This window comes from Carettochelys insculpta, chromosome 4 (assembly GCF_033958435.1).
Source record: "Carettochelys insculpta isolate YL-2023 chromosome 4, ASM3395843v1, whole genome shotgun sequence".
NCBI classification, from domain to species: Eukaryota; Metazoa; Chordata; order Testudines; family Carettochelyidae; genus Carettochelys; species Carettochelys insculpta.
This window is the reverse complement of record NC_134140.1, coordinates 85645035-85662506: the sequence shown is the minus strand read 5'-3', so window position 1 is coordinate 85662506 and position 17472 is coordinate 85645035. Positions and strand designations below refer to the sequence as shown.

Below are 17472 nucleotides of genomic sequence, written 5' to 3'. Positions count from 1 at the left end.
TCTGGTAATGCCACAGGATTCCTCACTATTTTTGTCTAGTCTGTCTGTTTTTGTGCTGCTCTCACTTCCCTGCCTTTTCATAGCCATCAGACTAACAGGTATCTGTAATCTTTTCATTTGCTTTCTTTCCTCAGCGTCGAGAGGTTGCAAAGACAGTTTTCTGTCTGGTAGTGATCTTTGCTCTTTGCTGGTTCCCTCTCCACTTGAGCCGAATTTTGAAGAAAATGGTATACAATGAAAAGGACCCCAACAGATGTGAACTGCTCAGGTACTGCATCTTCGTACCTCACACATTTAGAATAAAAAATATATAGGGAATAGGTTAGTTAGAGTTTGATGTGATTGAGCATGCAGTTGTGAGAAGAGGCACTGAAAGATTTTTAGTGCTGACCCTTCCATTTTATGATCTTTCCGCTGTATTCTTCAACTTTAGTGGCTTCCATTTCAAGCAGATTTCATGATAAAGCGGCATTTGGACCATTGCCATAATGTTCACCTTCTTCTCATTTTCCAAATGGGGATATTGAGTAGTTATTTCAGACAGGCCTTTTCTGACAAATTGTCTGTGCTAGAAAATCAGGTAGTAACTTGGCCTTTGCATCAGAGAAAATTATTGACGTGCTGTGTTTATGCTTTTATAATGTATAGAGAGTTGTAATTATTTTTCTTTCTCTTTTGCTGCCTAGTTTCTTGTTGCTATTGGATTTTATCGGCATTAACCTGGCAACCATGAACTCTTGTATAAACCCCATAGCTCTCTATTTTGTGAGCAAGAAGTTTAAAAACTGTTTCCAGGTAAGATCTCTGGCATGACACAGCTTTATGCAGATGAACTGCAGACATGCTCCATTAAAATACTTACTAATAAATATAGATATTTATCAACTTTAAGGACAAGCATGTAAAGGTATGAAGTAATTTAATTTATTAGCTAGAAAGTCACATAGGACACATACCAGATCAAGAGCTGAAACAATACATATAGTGTGGACATTAAACCAGTAAAATTGAATTTTGACAAAGTCCACCAAGGCAAACATTCAGTGAACTATGCATGCAGTATCTTAGGTACTGCCTGCCCACTTAGCGCCCACTCATGGAGTGGAATTGATTTGGTCACATTTTGTCAGCATCTATTTAGAATGATGAATATGTCTGGCAGAAATCCCAATCTGTCTATGATCAGGAACTCACTCTTTGGCTCAAATTTTCAAGATGGGAAACCTAAAGTTAGGAAACTAAATCCAAAGAGGGGAAGCTAAATAAGTAGAATGGCTTTCAGAGTTGCTGCATACCCGTACAGATCATTTATTTCATATGAGCTCAAAATGGATGCTTGAAAACTTCTGGCTAAAGCTTTTGGCCTTTACGTATTACATTGTGTCTCCATATTGCTGTTGTTTTTGCTTTGTAAGGTACGCCTTCACAGCAAAAATAGTAAAGTGACAAGTGTAGGGGAGAGTGAAGAACAGGGTAGAAAGAAGTAGAATGGTGGCTGGGTGGGGGGCAGAACTGTGAAACTAGCTGATCCTTTAAAAGATGTATAGTTTTCTTACCCGTTATTAGGATTATATGTAAAGGAGAGAAAGCAAAGCTGCCATTTGTGTGACACAAGTCATTGAATTGTTTGACAAATGCTTTTAAGGTGGACCACCTGTGTTTTGTTCAACACTACAGAAACTAACAGATTTTTTTGCTTTAGGATACTTCCACACTGTATGAATTAAATAAAACCATGTTTGCAAACTATTGCAGATTGCAGAGAGGCTTGATCCCTGCCCAGGGAGTTTGAGAGTAGGTAGGTTTATGGAAAGGATCTTTCCCTGGGGAACCTCTCATTCGATAAATAAGGCTGGAAATAGTGTTGGACTTACTCAGGCTGCATCCAATATAACTAATTCAATCTCTCTTCCTCTCCCGTTCTAACTACTTAAAGCCAGTCCCCTCTCCCATCATCCAATTAATTTATGCCTCCCAGCTACTCACTATACTATCCCCCTACCTCCCATCTATTATACCTAAAATAATAAATTCAGGCCACTATCCCATGTTATAATTATGTTATCCCCCGTCCCCCAATACAGTTATTTTACATCCCAGCCCACGGAGATACAATATAGTTAACCTGTCTAGCTCCACCGCCAGGCAAACCTCTTTTGCTGCTGCCTCCCTGAGGGGACACCAGTCCCAATATTGCTGCTGGAATCCCAGTCCTCACCTCCCTTCTCTCCCCAGAGCAGAGTCAGGAACCCCAGCTGCTAGGATCAGACTTGTTTTCCATGAGAGGGGGAGAAAGACTGAGGGAGCAGGTTGTGCCACTGCACTTTTCAAAAGAGGTCATGGAGCATTCCAACCTGAGCAGAATGCAGGAGAATAGGCGTGAGTCACCATCTTCACCACTCCACTGGCTTAAAAAAAGACGTCTGCTCCTGCTTGCTCTTGCTCTCTCTGGCCACGTCTACACGTGCACGCTACTTCGAAGTAGCGGCGTCAACTTCGAAATAGCGCCCATCACGGCTACACGTCTTGGGCACTATTTCGAAGTTGAAATCGACATTAGGCGGCGAGATGTCGAAGTCGCTAACCCCATGAGGGGATGGGAATAGCGCCCTACTTCGAAGTTGAACGTCGAAGTACGGCACGTGTAGACGATCCGCGTCCCGCAACATCGAAATAGTGGGGTCCGCCATGGCGGCCATCAGCTAAGGGGTTGAGAGACGCTCTCGCTCCAGCCCCTGCGGGGCTCTATGGTCACCATGTGCAGCAGCCCTTAGCCCAGGGCTTCTGGCTGCTGCTGCGGCAGCTGGGGATCCATGCTGCATGCACAGGGTCTGCAACCAGTTGTCGGCTCTGTGGATCTTGTGTTGTTTAGTGCAACTGTGTCTGGGAGGGGCCCTTTAAGGGAGCGGCTTGCTGTTGAGTCTGCCCTGTGACCCTGTCTGCAGCTGTTCCTGGCACCCTTATTTCGATGTGTGCTACTTTGGCGTGTAGACGTTCCCTCACAGTGCCTATTTTGATGTGGTGCTGCCCAACGTCAAAGTTGAACGTTGACGTTGCCAGCCCTGGAGGACGTGTAGACGTTATTCATTGAAATAGACTATTTCGATGTTGCTACATCGAAATAAGCTATTTCGATGTAGTGTGCACATGTAGACGTAGCCTCTGGGAGCCTGTCTCTACTCCTCAGAAAGGATGGGAGGGAAGAAGGGGGAAAAGGCAGGCAGAGGATGAGGCTGTAAGGGTTGCAGGAGGGTCATCTTCTGTTTTCCTTCCCACTACCAGTCTGCTAATATTAGCTCTTGTCTTGAAAACACTGCCTTAATTGGCCAGACAGGAAAGGACAGTGTGCTGTAGTGCGGAATGTATCACGCAATGCATTACACTTGAGCAGTGTGGTGGGATCTCAAATTGAACACCTTATTCAAGCAAAATTCCCATTCCCTGAAGTGAAATTTTCACTTAAATAAGGAATATACGGTCAGGTCTTAATTATGTGGCAGGGAGATGGGCAATTACAAAATCATTTGCATTTTTAAGGTCAAATCCTGCACTGAGCAGTTCCTACTTCTTCACTTAGAACCCCAGGCACATGTCTGTGGGCAGGATTTAGTTCTACAGAGAGTTGCTAGATTTATTTTACTTGGAACCCTTTGTCTTTCCAGTCATGTCTCTGCTGTTGTTGCTACCAATCCAAAAGTCTAGCAACTTCAGTGCCAATGAATGGAACAAGCATTCAATGGAAAAACCATGAATTAAATAACCACAATACAGATCGAAGCAGCCACAAGGACAGCATAAACTGAGACTGAAGGACACTGCAACGACTTTAGAATCCAGGAGGAAAAAAAGTCACATGGAAGCTGCTTACACAGGCAATCCACTGAGTGTTCCACAAAATATAATCCATTAAGAAGTACTTTGCCCTTTTACCTAATTTCAGAGGCAATTTAAAGGTCTGACTATAAATGTAAAGATCTGCAAATTGGGGTCCTCGTGACAACGTTGCTGGAAATTACAATCAGCTTCTTATGAACAGTAAAACACTTAGCACTGTGCAAGATGTTTGTGGTCTTTGACCCAGTCAGGAATTGTTCAGTATGTCCCTGGTACCCATCCATCTTTGTACCTGATGGCTGATTAAAATTAGTCACTGTGGGATTTTCAGAGGATGTTGAATGTGGAATTTGTGAGGATACAGTTTATCTCTACCCTTCTGCCACTTTCTTAGAAGAAAACATTTAAATGAATGATGAATACATTCTGTATAAAAACTTTTAGCATGAATTTTAAAAACTTTCATTTGGAAACGTCTCAGTCTACACCTGCAGTATATTTACTTAATTTTGCAAAATGAGACAATCCATTAGCTGGGAAATTAGCATTCCACTATTCAAAGACAGGGATGGCCCATCTAAACATAACACAAACATTTGGCACTTACAGCACAGACTGAAACCAAAACAGGGTATTATATGTGCTATTTATCTAACTCTCTTTATAAAGTAAACATTTATTTTTCTATATCATTGAAGGAGCAATCATTTGCAAAAGGGAATCTTGAAGCACATTTATAATTAGCCTGTCATATTTAGCTCTTGTGGCCTGTTATTCTGCAAAGACTGTATCTGCTTAGGTTTTAAATTGGAGTGCGGCAGTATCAATGGAAAACAGTAACACATTTCTAAAAGTGCCCAAAACTGTTCACAGAAGATAGTCACTAAACTACCACAATGCAAAATACTATTTACAAATTGTGACCTGAAATTACAGTGCAAGTGAAGGCAAAACTCCAGTTGGAGTCCATAGGAGTTATACATATGTATAGTCTGAAAGATGTGAGAGAGAGAGATAAAGAGAGCGAGAGACGCTTCCAAAGTTCCAACATCCAAGATGAACTTGATGTTTTATTGGGGTTATTAACCATATAAATGGAATTGACAATAAAATGTATAGAAGTTATTGCTTGCATACATGTAAACATGATATAATTTTCTCTTTGTTATTGTCAACTTTTCTGTTACGTGGCAGAAAAAGCAATGCTGGCTGTTACATTTGCTGATTTGATAGCATTTTACTAAATAGTCAAATGAAATATAGCTCTCATATACAATATGCCTGCTTCAGAAATCTTTCCAAAGATTTATAGTATTTGTTTTGCCAGATAGAAAGGTAATAGCCACAGCTACATAATGCCATTCTTAAAACCCAGTTGTGTTTCAAGTGGACATTAGCCTGCCTATGATTTGCAAAGTCAAAATGTTAAGTGACTACAATTTCTCTAATGTTTACATACACAGTGTATATTAAATAATTTGCTCTGTAAATTACTTTATGTATTTTTGTGTGCTTTTGTCTTTATGGCATATATACATGTGTGTGTGTGTATATATATATGTATGTATACACACACAAATAGGAATGTGTGCTAATATATTAAAAGCTTAAATATACCCTGACAATGCTCTGTAATGGCACTCAAGAGCAGGCTATTGAAGGAGATCGGGCTGAATTTCTTTCAAAACAGCCTGTTCCCCAAACTGTACCAGTAATCAGAGGTAACAAATAATAAGTCTGTTTGACAGTTTCTGTGTGCTGTGACATCACCAATACTACAGTGACAGAATGTATTATGATGTGACACAGTTCAACATGACTGGATGTCTCTCGTAAACTCTGTTCTTTTTTCAAATTCAGTTACAAAATCAATACTTCCAGAGACGCAATGCATGTGAATGCAAGACAGTCCTTAATAAATAACGTCAAATTGAATTTTTTGTCACACCTATTTTAAGAACAGTGCACACATGATTTGATGCAATACATGTTTACTGCAGGACGTCACAAACTTTTTACATATTCTATTTCCTCACACTTCGGGGCGGGAGGGCAGAGAGGCTCAGTTCCTGTCCCTGGGGGAGATAGAGGCTCCTCCTGGCCAAAGGCAGGGAAGATAGTTTGCTGAAAACTTGCCCAAGATGTTCCTTGCCATGATGGGGTAGGGAGCCGGACTGGGGAGCGGAATGGGATGCTCTTACTTAGCTGGAGCTGCTGCAGCAGGTTTGGTCCATCCTCTGAGGAGCCAAACAAAAAGAGCAGCAGCTGCGGAGGCTGCCTGAGCTACACTGAGCCAGGCCTGGGGCCTGGGAAATGGGGGTGCTGCCCAGCTGTAAGGGCTGCTGAATTCAACTGCACTCTGCAGGTTGGTGCTCAGGTGTTCAGCATAGCTGGGAACTGGAGGCAGCAGATTCATGCACGTTACCCCCATACACAGGCCGCCATGCACTCCTGTGAGCTCTGCATCTAGGCCTTGCCTGGGGCAGCGCTTGTCACCCGCGGCAGAAGCAGGTAGAGTGACCAGCAGCAGCTACATGAGAGTCCTCTGCGAGAAACCTAGCAGTCTACTTCCCCTTCCACCCACCCATGTGCCTGTTCTACCTTCCTCTCCCCCTCAGCCCCTTGATCTGCTCACCTTACCTAGCTCTCTGCCCCATTGCTGACCTGCACTGGCTGGGCAGAGAGAGGGATGGAGTTGACCAGAGCAGGCTAATGGGGAAGATGTAGGTGGTCAGGTAAGGGAGCATGCAGAACCACCCCCTCTAGTAGCCCCCGCCGGGGCCAGACCACTCTTTCCCGGGGCTGAAATAGAGTCATTTGCAGCTCTGGATGCTGCTACCACTGACTCCTCAGTGGCTCCCTGCCCTGCCGCCGCTGAAAGAGTAGAATTAAATTCAGTTGGTTTAATGGCCAGATCCCTCCTGCTGCCCTGCCAACCATTAAATAAACTGAATGTAGTTCTATTGTTTCAGTGGCGGCAGGGCAGGGAGACACAGAGTAGTCAGCGGCGGCAGCATCTAGAGCTGCAAATGACTTCTTAAAGAGCCGTATGTGGCTTCAGAGCCACAGGTTGCCGAACCCTGCACAAGGGGCTATCTCCAAGCTAGCCAGTATGGCCAAAAATTGCAGTGAAGGCATGGCAGAGAGGGCTGTACAAGCCCACTTGGAACACTGGCTATATACTTGCATTCCTATTTTTAGCCGTGATAGCTAGATTCACGCTAGCTTGAGCGTGGCTACATAAGCAGCAATCACACAGCTCCCTATTAATACCAACACTATCAATACTAACATCAGCTCTGGAATCTTCTGCAATATCTACATTCCAAAAAGGCACCAAAAACCTCTCCTTTGCCACTGATCCTGTACCACCTTATTTAATTTTAAACCTTTTCTTCCTCTGCAAATTTCTGGGAACAGGAGCTCTCAGTCACATCTCTCTAAATGCCATTCACACAGCAAGCTTCTGGATTCTGCTCTAGTCATAGGACACAAATCGCTTTCTTTCACATTGTTAATGGCATTAATCTTTGTGTTGATGAAGGCTCTTTCCCCTTTGCCGCAGTACATTTTTGAATACTTTGAACTTCTTCCGCCTGAATCATCCTAGCATCTCTATGCCCCTCCTGTCTGAGTTGTGTTCCTGTCAACTCATACCTAGCTTCTCAGGTGCTGCTCCCATCTCTCCACATAAGAAGTCTTTTCTCGGGAGTCCTACAAGATTCAGCTCTCAACCCCCAGACGTCTCACTCAGCTACCTCCATTTATAATTTTACACTTAACACTTCTATTTCCTTTCTCCTTCCTTGTCAGAAAAGGGAATTTTACAGCTGTTTCCTCCCTCGCCTAAATGCCTCAAGCGCAGAATTGCTTCTGTTGGGCAAGAAGCACAGCCTACTGCTTATACCTTTGGCAACCTTCTTGAGCCAATTTTTTGTCACATTTCCATGGCTGCCACGCTACCTTTCACTGCCATTGCAATGTCAAAAGAGTGCACCTGTGTTTACATTCAATTTGTGCCTTTATCTGCCCCTTACTCTTATTATCACAACTGTCTTCTCTGGGTCATCCACAACTGCCAATCCTGTTGAGCCCAGTACATGTAGAATGTTGGTGCCCGTTTTCTCATATCTTATCTTATCTCCCACCTTCAACTGCCTGTCCTCAATCAGCCAAATGGAACCCCTTTCATTTTAGAATTCACGAGTGCTGTCCTCCTTGTTTTTACTTAAATTTATTCCAGCCTACCTTGCTGATTTTGTTTTTTTTACTTGTTACTCCAGTGATCTAGCATAGGCCTCCACCCTGTTCTTTTACATGGTCTTGTCACTGTTTCTTCAACAGACTCCTCCCATGCAGCTCCTACCATCTGGAACAGCTCCCCATGTGTCCCTTGCAACATCTCAAATCTCACCTGAAAAGAGGTTTTCCTGTGTAGTTTTCCTGAGTGCTCACGTGTCCCACTGTCTTCATTTTACTGTAACTATTTAACTGTACTGTTTGATTCTTATAGGCCGCGTCTACACGTGCACGCTACTTCGAAGTAGCGGCGCCAACTTCGAAATAGCGCCCGTCACGGCTACACGTATTGGCCGCTATTTCGAAGTTGAAATCGATGTTAGGCGGCGAGACATCGAAGTCGCTAACCCCATGAGGGGATGGGAATAGCGCCCTACTTCGAAGTTGAACGTTGAAGTAGGGCACGTGTAGACGATCCGCGTCCCGCAACATCGAAATAGTGGGGTCCGCCATGGCGGTCATCAGCTGAGGGGTTGAGAGACGCTCTCTCTCCAGCCCCTGCGGGGCTCTATGGTCACCGTGTGCAGCAGCCCTTAGCCCAGGGCTTCTGGCTGCTGCTGCTGCAGCAGCTGGGGATGCATGCTGCATGCACGGGATCTGCAACCAGTTGTCGGCTCTGTGGATCTTGTGTTGTTTAGTGCAACTGTGTCTGGGAGGGGCCCTTTAAGGGAGAGGCTTGCTGTTGAGTCCGCCCTGTGACCCTGTCTGCAGCTGTTCCTGGCACCCTTATTTCGATGTGTGCTACTTTGCTGTGTAGACGTTCCCTCGCAGCGCCTATTTCGATGTGGTGCGGCCCAACGTTGAAGTTGAACGTCGACATTGCCAGCCTTGGAGGACGTGTAGACGTTATTCATCGAAATAGATTATTTCGATGTAGCGTGCACGTGTAGACGTAGCCATAGCCTTGTGGGATACAGTATTTATGAAGATGAGATACAAAATCAAACTTGATTGTATAGAATTATATACAAGCAAAGATTTCTGTTAGAATATTCTGAAAATTCCTTGAGCCCTGACAAAAATTTTCTTTAGAAGACATGCTCATGTGGCATGATATCATTGCCCTTCTTCTTTCAAGGAAAGCTGCCATTCAAAACTTAGATCAGCAATTATCGCTAATTTACACTCCTCAGGCGGCCAAAGACTCAACCAGGATAATTATCTTCAAACTATCAGGGAGCGAAGAGGCCTAAAAGCTGTATAAAAAACAGAAACCACCACAACTACCACCCCAAGCTGTATAGAAAAAAAATCATGGAATGTTTATAATTCTGATATAAAATAAAGTACAGTGTGGGCAAATGGAAAGAAAAAATGGACTTAAATGTAGGTCACCTGCACTTGCTCTAAACACAGATGAAATAAAATGACCTTGGAGATTCCATCTATAGTCAGCAGGTTTTTTTTTCCCTAAGCACACGACTTGCTGCCAAAATCAATTGCTTCTTGCTTCACACTTTTGAGTCTCATAGGTTACAGCAGCTATTATTACTCTTGGGTTGTCGTTCTGCCTAAAAATACTGTTTCTAAATTCCCCGTTCCTCAGGGTGTTTATGCACATTAAGATGTAGCTCTGTATTTTTTCCAGTTCTGTCCATCTTTTACTTGCAACTAGTGAAGGAAGGTAAAAATCATGATGCTCAAGTTTTGTTTTCCTCTGAGATTTGGTCATTCCTAGACAGCAAAAAACTCAAACTGCCTCAGAGTGACTTGATCAGATTAGTGTATTGTGAACCTCCCCATAAGCTGTCCATAATAGTTGCCCCTTTTAGACACTAAAAAGTAATACCTCCAGCTTTCCTTCCTGCTTACAAAAAGGTTTCTCCTTAATGCTTGCAAAGCATGCTATCTAAGAGCCTCAAGCACATACAGACTCATAGGTCTATGCCAGTACTGACGTGAAATCACTGAGGTGCAAAAGCACTCTATGGAATGGTACATAAAAGGACATAAAAAGCATTTCACTTTGCTTCCAGAATACCTGTCTCCTGTGTGGCTTCCATTATATCTCTTTTAGAATGAAGGCAGAAGAGTCAACAGGAAAATACAGTTGGCCTGGGAACAAGCTCCTCCACAGATGGCATTTTTAGCATGGCTAGAAATGCAGCTTTTGGAGTAAAGAAAACTGCATACCCAGTGTCTCTATAGGCTTGATCATGGCAAGCTGGGGCAGGATCTGGCTCGTGGACTATGCCTGGTGCAGGGAGGAAGCAGCTCTGCATGTTGCCTCTCCACCTACCCACAGCGGAGGGAATGGCAGCACAGGGAAGTGCTCTCCTAGAGCCTTTTCCCCCAGTTGTGCCAATGGGAGCAGTGGGAGACTGTGCCTGGGAGCAGCAGGGGGTGCAGAGCCACACGTGCCCCTGGGAAGGTACAGTAGGTAAGTTCCCCTTCTTTGCCCTCATGCACCTCCTTTCCTCTTTTGCACCCAACCTCCCTCCTAAACCCCACGCTTCTACTGCCAGGTCCCTCCTGCCCCCTACTCCTGCCCAGACCCTTGATCCCCATGTTGCTACAGTACCCTACCTCCCACCCAGACCCTGGCCCAGCTCCTGTGCCCTACCACCTACCCAGACCTCCCCACTTGCCACCCATTACTGCCCCCTATCACCTGCCCAAAACCTGCACATCCATCCCCATCCTGGTCCCCAGCATACACTGAACCCTTCATTTTTGGCTCCATTTAAACCCTAGGGCAGCCTATAAAATCTGCTAACCCCAGACCCCAAATAGAGTTAATCTGACCTGGGGGAAGTTCTGAACCTCAGTCCTCCTTCCCCTGCCCCGCACCATGGGGCTGGAGCACATGGGAAGTTAGATGTCTCAGTTAAGGGCCACATCAGTGAAGGCTGTTTTTTCTTCTGCTCACTTTTGGGTGGCCCCACCTCTTTTTTCTGTGGATCATTAGACCCCTAACCCAAAACAGGTTCCCCATCCCAGCCTTACTGCATGGCCCTTAGAAGGAATAAGCATTTGCAAATACCACTGATGTCCATTAGTATTGCAAGTGCTTGGTTGGTTTATTCTGGCTTAGTTTCCTGGAGCAAAAGAACTCTATTTACTGACAGAATTCAGCATATGAAAACACAAAGGAGAGCCCACACCATGCTCTGAGGGAACTTCCATAGTTTAGCATCCAACCACGGTATCGAATGCCTGGGAGGGAAGCTGGGCCTTGCCTGAAGGTTAGTAGATCCAGGATGTGATGGGCAAGTGCTGCCTTCACACTGTGACTGGAATGTTTTCTGGGTTTTTTTGTTTTTTTATGTCCAGCTTTGGAATAGTAAAGTTGCTGTTCAATGACTGGACAATAAAAACATCCCATCTCTTTTCAGATCACTAGACTTACAGACAGTCACAGCCTAAACTCCAGCACACAGTCAAATGACTGGACAAGAAAACAGAGACATTCTGTACAGCAGCCCTGAACGAAAGTTCACATTAGTTCTTGTTTAGTGTGCTGGAATCTCTGATTCTTGAAAAAGCATCTACTATATATAATGGGCCAAACTGTGCTGTTTTGGCACTGGTCATTGACAGTGGTGCAGAGTTGCATTGCCCTAGGAGCCACTGCGTCTCAGATAGTGACGGCTGGTGCTCAGAACCAATTATGGGGCTGGTAATTAGATACCATGTCTACCTGCAAAAAAAAGTTTCTGGTATGCACCCACCTACATACAGAGTCTTTTTTGAGATCCCTAATAAATCAGCTAACTTCCCTCTGCTCTGGTCCCTGTCCCATCACATCTTCAGCAGGTCACAGGCAGGGGCTCTCTGTAAGCTGAGTGCTTGTGTGGCTGCTCAAGAGAGATCCAAATACTACCCAAGTGATAAGCAGAACACCCACAGCTAAGTTTTGTGTTTCTACTGGTGGTGCACATTCACGCATATCTCAGTGCACATGAAAAATATTCTGTGCATAGATGGAAAAAATCGGCACATGGATGGAAAACATTAGAGGGAACATTGGTCACAGGTTCCCCATTTCATTCTCTTAACCACATCACTTCGCTCCACCTTTCATCCCCCTTGCCAAGTAACAAGTCCCTCCTTTGAAATCAGCCCTCTCTCTGAGCCTTGCCCAGCTGGGGTCCCTGAGTCTGTGTGTGCCTCCACTGAGACCTCAGAGCATCCTGTTTTGCCCTACAGGGGACTGGAAATGCAGCATGTGGAGCGCTCAGCTCTGCTCCACACTTTCAATGGAGCCAAGAACTTTCTACCAGTAAACCTCCTCCACCACCAGCCATCATCTGGCCATCACTCTCCCCAACCTGGTTGTGCACTGTGGTGCTGCTGGGCTGAAGGGACTAGAATTTCCCAACACTTCCTCTCTAATTCCAGCCATCCTCTTCTCTTCTCTCTGTTGTGTTTCTGGAGGAAATGGTGAAGGGAAAGGTCTGTGCATTAGTTTTCATTTATTCACTTTTAATCCCACTGGCAATCATGTTGCTCCTGTCTCACTGGTGCCTCTGGTTTTGATTAACCTGAATAACTTTGCAAATTCCACTGCTTAGCCACATTTCAGATTGTAAACAAATGCATTAACCAACATGATATTTAGAAAAGAACCCCAGAATATTGCTCTCTGAATTTGTCTCTGAAGAAAATTTACTATTTAATCCTACTCCCTGCTTTCTTTCTCCTAATCAGCTTTTGATTCACAATACCTTGCCTCTCACCCCATGAACACTACTTAGCTACTTTATTAGCCTCTGGTACAAGACCTCATTAAAGGCTTTTTGGAAGTGTAAATAAATTATGCCAACAGGTTCTCCTTTCTGCTGTCTTCTCACACTTCTTTGAGAGTACCTCATTTTAATTAGTGAGAAAGACCAAGTGCCTTTCTAATTTCCCAATTACTCAATGCTTTTTAAATTTTATATACCTACTTCGCTTCACTAGGGTTGCGTCTACACTTGCGTTCCTCTTTTGAAAGAGGAATACAAATGAGGGAAAGTGAAAATGCAAATGAGGCACTGATTTACATATCTCGGGGTTCTTTGCATAATCTCTTTTTGGAAGAGTTTCTTTCTAAACAAAAAAGCAGTGTAGATGGGGATCTTTCGAAAATAAACCTCATCTTCAAAAGAACCCTTCTTCCAGAAACAAAATACGAAGAAGGGCCCTTTCGATGGTGAAAAAACAGATTATGCAAATGACATGAGATATGTAAATCAGTGCCTCATTTGCATTTTCAATTTCCCTCATTTGCATTCCTCTTTCAAAAGGGGAATGCAAGTGTAGACATAGCCTACTTTCCAAATCTGACCATTTTTGACTCAAATAGCCTCTTGAACCTTGCAATTAGCCATATTGTTTCATTTCTTGTCTTCTTCGTATCCTTTTACTTTAGGAATATGCATATCTTCTGAGACTGTATTATTGCTTTTAAGTAGTAAACTTACAATCGGTAACGATTTTACTTCTTTTCTATTTATGTTAGGGTCTTTTTGACTAACCTTATAATTTCTAAAATTGTGCCAGATTCCCAAGGTGTTCTGTCTACAGTAAATCGACAAAACGCAGCACTTTCATTGACAGTCTTATCCTGCTCCCCACAAGACACAATGCCTTTGTCAAGAGAGATCTGTTGACACAAAGCCAGTCTGGACATTCTGGCGGACCTTCTGTCTACAAAAAGGCCTCCAGGGTGCCATGCAGGTGCCCCGGGGACACCCTGTCCCCAGCAAGCAGCACTCCATGGCCCTACAGGGCCCTTTAGGACAGCGTTGCTGCCAGCAGTGCTATGCTAATGACGGTTCTAGACATTGCAAATGGACATCCATTTGCAAACTTGTGTGGTTAATTAGCATAGTCGTGGGAGATTTCGCTGTCCGCAGAAAGTGGTGCCGGCAGTACTGAGGCCGTGTGGACATGCCTCTGCTGGTTAACCCCCACTCTGTCGCCACTCCCTTATGCCCGAATAATGACAGAGGCGAGTTTAGCTGGCACAGGCATGTCCACACAGCCTTTCTACTGCCAGCACCCCCACTCTGCTGACAGCAAAATCTCACATGGCTATGCTAATTACCCTTGCAAGTTTGCAAATGGGCCTCCATTTCAATTTCTAGAACCATCATTAGCATAACACTACTGGCAGCAGCGCTGTGCTAAAAAGCCATGTAGACATGGCTTATGTTGCCTGCCTCCAGCCATTCATAAAGCCACAGGGAGCCTGGGAAACCCTGGGGCAGGAAGGTGAGAGCATGGAAGTATCAGAGGCACCATCTGTGCTCCCCCACATCCCTGCAGCTACGCCTTTGCAGTGGGCCTTTCCAGATGGCAGACAGCCAGGCTCCCCGAAACCCCACCTCTGGTCTCTTGAGGAAGTAGCCCAAGGGCTCCCAGGAGCCACCCCGGGACACCAAGAGGCAGGACCCAGACTAAGACCAAGATCCAGGCCCTCCTGGACCTGTGGGTGAGGAAGAGACTCTCCTTGACCCCAAGGCAAAGCAGTGCAATGCCCCCGCATATGCCTGGACAGCCATTGCACTTGTGAAATGGGGCCACCCTGCCCACACCATGGAGCAGGTACGGGCAAAGGTGAAAGAACTTTGGCAAGGCTACGCACAGGCCTGCGATGCCAGCCAAAGATCAAGGGCCGGACCCGCCACCTACCCCTACTACAGGGAGCTGCACTAGCCCTGGGGGCTGATGACACTTCCCTTCCGACTGCCCCTGTCGACACAGTGCAAGAGGCCCCACCCCACAGCCAGAGCCCCCAGAGGAGGAGGAGAAGCAGCACCATGGGACTCAACCCCGCCAGAGCCCTCAGAGGGGGAGGAGAAACAGCACTGTGGGACCTAACCCCTGCCAGAGCTGGAGGCGGACACAAGGTCCAAGGTGAGTGGGAGCACCCTCATGATCATGCTGGAGTCAGTCCCCGTGAGTCAGGCCACCTCCAGGGCATCATCGGAGCTGGGCAATGGTCCCTAGGGTTAGTACCCCACATGTCAGACAACCCAGGGTATGGGAGGCAGGCACAGAAGGGGCATGCTGCAAGCATTGCCTGGCCAGCTCAGGCAGGACCTTGCGCTGTGGTCCTGGCACCTGGAACCACATGCAAGGTAGCTTGTGCCATCTGGACAGTAGCCAGGCCCCAGCCATGGACACTAGCCTGCTGCCAGCCTCACAGGAGGCCAGATGAGTCCCAGGCTCCATGGGTGGGAGGTGTCTGCTAGCACCTGCCATGGCTGCAAGCAAGCTAGCCACATAGGTGCCAGCCTAATCCCAGACACACCAAGGCGTGTAGCTCTTGGCACAGGCATGCCCACAGGTTTGAGGCAGCACCTGCTCCTGCAGACAGCACTGCAAGCTGCAGGGTGTGGGGAAGCTGCAGGGAGGGCCAGTCTGTTCCCGGCTCAGCAGCCACCCATGGGGGTCCTCTCTGTGGCTGGACACCCAATCTTGGCTGCTAGCCCATTTTCCAGGGACACAGTGGTCAGCCCAGTCCCAGAGGCACCACAGAGCCCCCCGCACAGCAGAGTCCCTTGCGCAGCCCACACATGGTTCTGCTCCCAGGACATTCCTGTCCCTTGACCTGGGAGGTGTTGGTTGCTGTCACAGTGGGAGCCATGGCCTCAGGGGCTGCATTGTATGAACTCACCATCTCTCTTCCTTGTCCCACTTACACCTGGATCTGCAATAGCCAAGGGCCAGGCCAGCCCCACCTCCCCACCAGGTGAGCTAGCTCCACCCCAGCACTGGAGCAAGCCAGTCCTGCATCACCACCAGGGCCAGCCAGCCCCACCTGAGCACCATAGTGGGCCCTCAGCCAGGGGGCCGTTGCCAGGTGCAGGGATGACGGTATGGCCTACTAGAGTATGACAGAGTTCCCAGAGCAGCAAGTATGGGACAACCAGGAGGAGAAGTTGCAGGGCTGGGACCAACTCATGTCCTGCTTTGACGCTGCCACCAGCATCTGTCGAGACACGATGGCACAGCCACCTATGGCTACCAACACCTCCCCTGCTGCCCCTGAAGCACCTCATGTCCCTACCCCTCACCCGTGCCCCTGCTGCCCTTTCACCATGTCTATCCCACAGGGTTTTGTCGAGTTCTGGAAAGCCAGACCTGCCGCAGCCCCACCACCTCCAGGCCTCCTCCTGCTTCTGCCCCCAGCCCAGCCCTAATGGGGACCCCGAACCTGTGGTGGGAGAGGATCCCAAGGCCAATGCAGCTCAGGGTCCTGCTCCCCCTTGGGGTCACGCCCTCCACCTCCACCATGGACTGAGGCTCCCCACCTTCTGTCCCAAGCCCCTCCATGTCCAAGTTCTGATGCTCCCATACCCTTCCAAAGCCCCCCCGCCCCCGTACCTAGTTCATTGCTTTTGCATTTGCCATTGTAAATAGTTATTTCTTGCACCATTTCTGTTTTGCACTGTATTTTATTTGTTGAAGTAAAATCATCTTTGAGCACTACTCCCACATCCCTCTTTCATCACGGAGGGGTGAGGGAGTGACAGGAGGTGTCATGGTGGGGAGCGGATAGGGCTGTAGGCCCAAGGCCTCACAGGGGGGGTGGGGGGGACCAGGGGAGAGTTATTGAGGGCCATGGGAGAAACTCTCCCTTAGGGCCTTGTGGATCCACAGCCCATCCTGATGGGCCTGGTGGATCAGAGCTGGGCCTGGCTGCTTACACCTGAGGCCAGTGTCCTCCTCCCACCCTGGGAGGAAGGCCACTTCCTTCTCCTCCACAATGTTGTGCAGGGCACAACACACAGCCACAACTTGGAGGAAGTTGTTCTCCTCCACATCCAGGAGGGTGAGCAGACACCTAAAGCCATGCCTTGAGGCAGCCAAAGGCACACTCCACCTGCATCCAGGCCCAGTTGAGGCAGACACTGAACAGTTTCCAGCTGAGGTCCAGCTGGCTGGTGTAGGGCTTCATCAGCCAGGGCATAAGGGGGTAGGTCGCGTCCCCCACAATGCCCAGTGGCATGTGCACATCCCCAATGGCCAGCTCCTGGCAGGGGATGAATGTGCCTGCCTCCATCTTCCAGCACTGGCTGGAGTTGCAGAACACCTGCACATCATGTTACCAGCCCAACCACCCAACGTAAATGTCTGTGAACTGTCCACAGTGGTCAACCAGGGCCTGCAGCATCATCAAGAAGTACCCCTTTCTTTTGATATACTTGGCTGCACTGTAGTCCAGGGAATGGACTGGGATGTGGGTCCCACTGATAGCCCCAAAGCAGTTCAGGAACTGCAGCATCTACCAGACAGATGACCCTCTGCAGCAAGATGGTGTTCATGGCTGTCAAGACCTGCAAAGGGAGGGGACCAAACACACATGTGAGGGACTGAGGGAGGGAGTCCCTGGGCCCCAGGATGTTC

At 47.0% G+C, this 17472-nt stretch overlaps 1 protein-coding gene across 3 annotated transcripts in view; it reads left to right on the top strand.

Annotated features, from left to right (window-relative positions):
• Window positions 1-5779, top strand: part of EDNRA (endothelin receptor type A) — a 36714-nt gene extending 30935 nt beyond the window's left edge. For all 3 annotated transcript variants that reach the window (XM_074993225.1, XM_074993222.1, XM_074993223.1), the window contains 3 exons: window positions 135-268; window positions 687-795; window positions 3663-5779. In XM_074993225.1, the coding sequence (XP_074849326.1) occupies window positions 135-268; window positions 687-795; window positions 3663-3803 (384 nt within the window). In that variant the 3' untranslated portion in view covers window positions 3804-5779. The remainder of the gene's footprint in view (window positions 1-134; window positions 269-686; window positions 796-3662) is intronic.
• Window positions 5780-17472: the final 11693 nt, after the last annotated feature.